At 35.5% G+C, this 8,161-nt stretch overlaps 1 protein-coding gene across 1 annotated transcript in view; it reads left to right on the top strand.

The window, feature by feature from the left end:
• The window catches only part of PIK3C2G (phosphatidylinositol-4-phosphate 3-kinase, catalytic subunit type 2 gamma), a gene marked incomplete at its 5' end in the record, with an annotated part of 147,567 nt that overhangs the window by 91,799 nt on the left and 47,607 nt on the right, over positions 1-8,161 (top strand). Inside the window, one exon of the mRNA XM_008577815.1 lies at positions 6,294-6,396. Coding sequence (XP_008576037.1) covers positions 6,294-6,396 — 103 coding nt within the window. The remainder of the gene's footprint in view (positions 1-6,293; positions 6,397-8,161) is intronic.

Genomic DNA, 8,161 nt, shown 5'->3' on the forward strand with positions numbered 1-8,161 from the left:
AGCGTAGTCACACTGCTTGGAGGTCAATGCAAACCTAGTTGTGACACTGGTTCAGGTTATCAGCAAGAGCAGTTGGAGCACTAACATTTCTATAAATCTTCACACTACCTCATGATGCAATGTGCTAAAAAGCTGAGGGATGCATGCATACCAGTAAAGTCAAGTCTAAGAAAATTTAAAAATTGATCATTTTGAGATCCAGCAATATAACTTTTTTGTACTCATTTTGTTGATTTCTTCCTTCATTAACCTGGATTGCAATGTGCTAAAAAGCTGAGGGATGCATGCATACCAGTAAAGTCAAGTCTAAGAAAATTTTAAAATTGATCATTTTGAGATCCAGCAATATAACTTTTTTGTACTCATTTTGTTGATTTCTTCCTTCATTAACCTGGATCATGATTCTCCTGAAGAAAGAAAACAATCTTGTTACAATAAAGATTTAGTATTTAGTATGTCACCCATACCCAGAATTATAAAAGAAGATTTCAAGGATATGACAACCTAAACACAAGATAATAATTAGCTAGTGGTGACATCTCAGATACTAACTGGAAAAATATCTTGCCTACTATTGAAGTTTAATAACCTTTGGATAGTGAGGTCAAATGTTGCCAAAGAAGAATAACTGACTAGTTGTCAAAAGGACAAAGGAGGTCAAATTTCCTTCAAAAAATTTTGTACAATCTGATGTTTGATTTTAAGCTTTCAAAACAGAAAACATGATCAGTTACCTCCTTAATTTGAGCCCATTTCTTAAGAGTAGACTCCTATTAAACAAGCTCACAAGAGGTCAATATGTAGCAATGAAAATGGATAACTGACTAATTTACAATGATGTATAATCTACTACCTACATGAGAATATTTGCATTAGAAACCAGTATATTCTGTATTTGAAGACAAATCTCTGTTTGCTTCTGTTAATACGTATTTACTGAACAGCAGCACTGTATTAGGCATGAGTGAATAAGTCACCATCTCTGCTTTGATGTCTCACTGGCTAGAGTAAGAAGTGTACAGAACAGAACATGTGATAAACCCTGGGCAAATGGGTGCATGGGGGTGGAGAGGAAGAAGAAAGAAGCATGTAGGGAGACATGGAGGTGAGAGAGCCTGACACATTTGAGGAAATGAATATAATTCAGTGTAGTTAAGCATAAAGTACCAGAAGAGAAACGGTGAGAGGTGAGGATAGGGATATGGGCAAGATCCCAATCAACAGTCTTCCAAGCCTTGTTAAGCAGTCGGCCTTTTCCTTAAGAGTCATGCAGAGCCACTGCCGGGTTTTAAGCAGTTAATTATTAGATTTTTATTTTGAAAGATGAGTTTGGCAATTGTGTCGAGAATAGATTGGATTAAAAGGTAGCAAGAGAAGACTTGGGAGCCCCTGCTATAACCTCGGTGAGAATTGACAGTGCCGGAACAAAGAAGAAGACGGTACACCTGGAAGGAAGAAATGGATAGGTGAGGTGTTTAGAAGGTGTGAGCCCCAGGACTTAGCAATCGCTTTTATGTGTGGGGTGAGGAGAGCAGAGAGTCCAAGAAGATACACCAGGTTTTGAGGCTGGACGCAGTCAGCAGCAAATGGAAGCGAGGGGAAAGAAAATGCATTTTGTGGTGCCCTTTTTGGGTTTGTCTTGTCTTTGGAATGGTCAAGAGAGCCAATGAAGAGGTATTTTAATACAGAGGGCTGAGATTTAGGAGACAAATCTGGGATAAAGTTTTTGATTTGTGCATCATTATAGATGCCATCAAAGATGATAACATCACTCAGAAAGAATGCATTAGAGTAATGAGAGAGATAGAACTACATGTGAAGAACACCACAACTTAAACCATAAGCAAAAGGAAAAGGAATCTTTAAAAGTCTAAGAAATGAGAGAGATAGAACTACATGTGAAGAACACCACAACTTAAACCATAAGCAAAAGGAAAAGGGGTCTTTTAAAAAGTCTAAGAAGAGATGGCAGGACAAATGGAAGAAAAACTGTCAGGGCTTGGTATCATATAAGCAAACGAGACAGCATTTCACTAAAGAAAAAAATGCTTTAAGAGAGTTTGTTAGAAGTAAGAGCATTTTCAGAGGACAATTAGAGGCAGAAAGCTGAGTGGTCTGTCACAAGGTGAGCAGGAATTAAAGAAGTGAAGCAGTTGTGAGTGCAGACAACTGTTCCATGAGTTTGTTTGTGTCACGGAAGAGAAAAATAACAAAGGATTTGGAAGGGGCATTAGTTACAAGACATTATTTATGTGTGAGGACACTTCATCTGATTTGACTTAGCTGTTTTTTAGTTTTTAAAACAGAGAGAGTTGACCATATTTTATGTTGATGAGAAAGAAAAGATAAGGGTGAAGATGCTAAAGTACGGATTGGAATATCCCACAAGGTTCCAGAAGAGGGAAGAACAAAATCCAGGACACAGATGAAGGGGTCAGCACTGAATGCTTTTCTAGGGCTGCCCTTACAAAATACCACAAATGGGAGGCTTCAACAACAGAAATGTGTTTTCTCACAGCTCTGGAAGCTTGGAGTCTGAAATCAAGGTTTCTGCAGGGTTGGTTCTTTCTGATGGCTGTGAAGGTAGAATCGATTCCAGGTCTTCTTGACTCGTAGGTAGCCATCTTCTCCCTATGTCTCTTCTCTCTATGACTGTCTGTGACCAAATGTCTCCTTTTCATAAGGACACTAGTCATATTGGGTTGGAGCTCACCCTACTCCAGTATGACCTTATCCTAACTTAACTAATTACATCTGCAGTGACCCTATTTCCAAATTATGTCACATTCTGAAGTACTGGGGGTTAGGACTTCAATGTATGAATTTGGGAAGGTTGGGGGGACACAATTCAACTTATAACAAATGGGAAGAAAGACATTTCTTCTGTTTTGACAGGAAAGAAAGAGAAAGTATAGATGTGTTGGTCTGTAGATTTTATGGCAGGAAGGTTAGGAGTTTCCGTCTGCCTTATCAACAGAGAAGATATCAGAGCTGGAAGTTTCCTAAGGAGGTTTGAAAGAGCCATTGCACAGAATGAGAGAGGACTCACCAGGGAGACTGTCAGGTAGTTTTGACAGCTACTACAGCATTAGCCTATGATAGGCTGTCAGAAGAAATGAAAAAAAAATCTAAGCCTATGTAATATTGATGTTAGGGAAACACTCAGATCACAGCATTGAATATAATTAGGTGATAGATGAAGGAGTTTGAGAAAGATTATGCACACCAATTTTATCTATTAGAAAACAAATATTGCCGGGCCAGCCCGGTGGCGCACTGGAGAGTGCGCCGCTTGGGAGCGTGGCGGCTCTCCCGCCGAGGGTTCAGATCCCATGTGGAGACCGGTTCCCGCTCACTAGCTGAGCGCGGTGCGGGTGCAACACTGAGGGTTGCGATCCCGTTACCAGTCAGTAAAAAAAAACAAAAAGGGAAAAAAAAGAAAGAAAGAAAACAAATATTGCCAAAAATAAATAAAAGTCAAGGGCTTTTAAACAAAGATAACTACCAGAAAAAAGAACAGCTTTCCTAAGTATCACAAATAGAGGACAATAAAAATAAAAACAAATTATTTGTGAAAGACTTCCTTTAAAAAACAAAAATACAAAATAAGATAGAACTAAGAGAAAGCATATATTGCATATATCAGTAAGTATAAATGAGCTTAGAAAGTCTTTGTATATTTTCTAAATATCTCCAGATCATCTGTAATAAAATTTGTAAAGATTTACTTTGTATGTTATTTTTCTCTTGACAAAAGTTGTTTGCTTTCTTAAATGGAACAAAATGATAACTGAATAGTGCCAGAAATAAGATAGTTCAAGAAAGCTCAAAAAAAAAAATTAACTCAACTATTAAGAAAAAACTTTTTTTCAAATTGGACTAAAAATGCAAATCACATAACTATATGTGAAGACACAACTAAAACAAAGTCATCTTAAAAGGTTGAAAATAAAAATATAGCCATAGGCATATTAGGCAAATACAAAGGAAAAGAAATCAGATGTCACAATATTAGTAAGGAAAAGGAGGAATTTAAGCCAAAAAGCATTAAATTAAACAAGGAATGGTGCTTTAAACTATAATGAGTGTAATTCTCAATAAAGATTGGAGCAGTGATGACTACATATCTGCAATAATATGACAGCAATATATATATTTATTATAATATAATATATAATATAATATTATTAATGTGTATATAATTATATATATATAAAGCAGAAATTATACAACAAGTGAGGAGAAACACATAAAAACACACTAGTAGTAGGATATCTAGTTCATGTCTCAATTTATGGAAAACCAAGTGGATCCACAGAAAAACTATGTAGTAAAATTAATAAGGAAAATGGATTAATTTATATCAATTGCTTCATCCTGAAAAGACAGAATATATCTTCTCTACAATTGACTATGGATATTCATAAAAATAAATTATATATTAAGGCACAAAAAATTTCAATAAATTCCAAAAAGTAGAAATAGTGTAGACAATATTCTCTAGTCATGATACAATCAAGTAAAAAATTAATGGAAAATTTCAAAAAGTAAGCAGACACTTACCTTAGGGGATTAAAAAAAAGAAAAAACTTTTCTTGAACAACTATTTGACCAAATGGTACAAACCAAATTTGCAAAATTTCAAAAGATATCAATAATGCAATACTACATCTCAGAAACCATGGAAGGAAGATAAAGTAATGCTCATAGGAAAATTGGAATGATTGGAATAAGATCCACAAAACAGACAAAACAAAAAAAAATAGAGATAAAAGTAGATATTAAGGAGCTAGAACACAGGAAACAGTAGAGCGAATAATTTTGAAGTAAAAAGTAAATAATAAAATCAATAAATCACATCTAACCTAATCAAGAGAATGGGAAGAAATGCAAATATGCAAAATACAAAAGGAGAAGCAAGAAATTACCATAGAAAGACATGAAATTGAAGAAGCCCACATCAGGCATCACAAAAGACACTGAGAAAGTATTCCCACTGAAATACAGAATAAGGCACTATGGCCAGAATCATCCCAGTAACTTCACATTGTACTGAAAGGACTAGCCAACATATGGCTCACTCCTTCACTTCCTTCAGGTCTTTGCTTAAAATTGACCTTCTCAAAAAGTGCTACCATGATCAACCCATCTAAAATTACAGCCTGCCCCTTATTCTGGTAGTTCCCAATGCCTTTATTCCACTCTGAGTTGTTTTTTTTTTTTTTTCCTAGTCATTTGTTATACTCAGCATATTATAAATTTTACTTAGCAGCTTATTGCTCATTGTATATCTCCCCTACTAGTGTAGAAGTGCTGAGAAAGGAATATAGGCTGATCTGTTCCGAGGGCCTAGAATAGTGCCTTGTCCATACTAGGTCAATAAATATTTGTAAAATTACTGAATAAAATAGAAAAGGATATTAGAAGCATAAACCTTGCAAGAAGACAAAACCTATACTGTTTGCAAGTAATATAATTGTACACCTAGAAATATAAGAATCAACTAAAAATTTGTCACAAAGGATAAGAGATTCAATAAAAACATCGGGTACCAAATTGATGTATAGACATCTGTTTATATATTTTACATAATATATATAATATGCTTGATAGATATCTATTAAGTATTATGTGTATAAAATAACTAGTTAGAATACATAAAAGAAGTAAAGATCCCATTTAGAATAGTAACAACAACAAAAAAATCTTAGAATAATTTAACAGGAAATGTGTAAGACTCAATGAAGAAAACTTTAAAACACTACTGAGAAATTTGAAAGATGGCTTGAACAAATGGAAAGACATATCATGTTCTTGGATAAAACAACTTAACATCTTAAATATGTCAGATATTTCCAATTAATTTTGAAATGTTATAAAAAAAATTTTAAATATTAACAGATTTATTTTTAACCAGATAACCTAATTCTGTAGCTCATAAACAGAGAAAAGCCCGAAAAACCGAGTAAAAGCAGAGCAATAAGGAGAGAAAGCCTTATCAGATACAAAAACACATTACAAACCCACAATAATTAAAACAATGTGGTGTCAGTGCATAAATAGATGTATAATAGAATGTCCATAAATAGAGCCAAATACTTTGAGAAATTTAGTATGTGACCAAAACAGCAAGGGAAAATTCAGTAAGTGATGTTGGGATAATATACTTCATACCATATGCCAGGATAAATTACAAATGGAGGGAAGATTTTGAATGTAAATAGTGAACCCATACATATGACAAAGAAAGTATGGAAGAAAGTTCATTATAATCTTGAAATGAACTGCTGTAGCTTATGGCTCCAAATGCAGAAGCCGTAACAGCTCTGCACAGGGTAAAACACTATAGCAAAGTTAAAAACAGCAACAACAAAGCAAAGATAAATGACAAAACAGGTGAAATATTTGCAACTCATCACAGACAAAGGGTTAGTTATCTAACACATAACCATTTCCTATAAAATGGTTAAAAAAAAAAAAAAGACCAACAACCCAATAGAAAATTGAGTAAAAAATATATAAAGATAATCCGTATAAAAGAAAATACAAGTGGCTCTTAATGAAATGAAAAGATACTCAGCCTCACTCATAAGAGAAAAGCAAATTAAATCACACCAATACAATATTTTTTCCTCATCTGACTGGCAAAAACCCAAAAATTTAATTAACACGCTTGGTTATAAATCAGCAGGACTCTCATACACTGCTGGTGGTAAAGCAAATTGGTACAACCACCATGAAAGGCAATTAGGCAACATTTAGCAAAATTACAAATGCTAATACCCTTTGACCAGCAATTCTGCTGTTGGAAATTTATCCTATGATATTTCTGTACAGGTACAAAATGGTGCATGTACAATGGTACTCATTGCAACACGATTTGTAATAGCTACAAAACATCAGAAACAACCCTCCTGCACTTCATTTGGGAACAGGCTAAATAAATTATGGTACTTCCACATAATGCAATACTATGTAACTGTATTTTAAAAATAAAGATCTGTATTATTGATATAAAAATATCTTAGCCAGTTAGTTCAGTTGGTTAGAGCACAGCCTTATATAAAAATATCTTAGCCAGTTAGTTCAGTTGGTTAGAGCACAGCCTTACAAACCCCAAGGTCACAGGTTCAGATCCCCATACAGGCCAGCTGCCAATATATATATATATATATTGATAAGATATATATATCAATAAGATATATGTATCTTTAAGATCTTTGTGCAGAATAGTAAATTTGTTATGCCCTTTGTGGGAAAGAAGAAATAATAGAAACACTTCTTCATATTTGCTTATATGAAGCAACTCTGGAAAGATATATATATATCCCTCTAGAGGGATATATAGGAAACTAATAAAATGATGGTGGAGGAACTGGGCAGATAGATACTAGGAATAAAAGACACTTTACTGTATACTTTTTAAATAATTTTTTTATTTTTTAATAATGTGAATAAACTGTCATCTGAAAAAACTTAAACTTTAAAATGCTATTTTTTAATGCCAATGGACACATTATGTGTAATAAGCAGTGTATCAGCTGCCATAGTGCCATGTACTCAAGCATCTCAGCACAATCATCCTTAGGATCAATAATATTTTAACATTCTGGAAACATTTGAAGATGGCAGAATAGACGGTCCCCAGCGTCACTCTCTCCCACAAATCAACCAATTTACAACTATAAAAATGTAACATCAGCCAAGCCGGGGCCGCTAGAGCTCAGGTGAAGAGGAGGAGAGACCTATGGAGTTCATGAAGGTGGGAGAAACTACGATGAGAGAAAGAAAATACTGCTCTGAGTGTTTTGGGCTGTGGCTGCTTTAATGTGGAGCGGCTGAGCGCATGGAGCAGGAGCTGGCAGAAGCCGCAGCTGCTCCCTTCAGATGGAGTTACTTGGAGGTGGTGGGGGAGAAGAGGGCCTTGGTGGTCCCCAGGACAGCAAGACCACTAATAGGGTTCACGTGGACCCACGCAGGAGCGAGGACCCAGAACAGGTGAAAAAACAGAGCCATTCAGAGGCCGGTGAGTCAACACAAGGGACCAGTGCAGGGCCCGCCCCATGGGAAGTGTTTGGACCATGGGCGGCAGCGGGGACAGGGAAAACAGTGGGACACAGCAAGGACAGCCGATCCACCCCCCAATGAGCACAGGACTGCT

The sequence above is a fragment of the Galeopterus variegatus genome, unplaced genomic scaffold (genome assembly GCF_000696425.1).
Source record: "Galeopterus variegatus unplaced genomic scaffold, G_variegatus-3.0.2 Scaffold1582, whole genome shotgun sequence".
NCBI classification, from domain to species: Eukaryota; Metazoa; Chordata; class Mammalia; order Dermoptera; family Cynocephalidae; genus Galeopterus; species Galeopterus variegatus.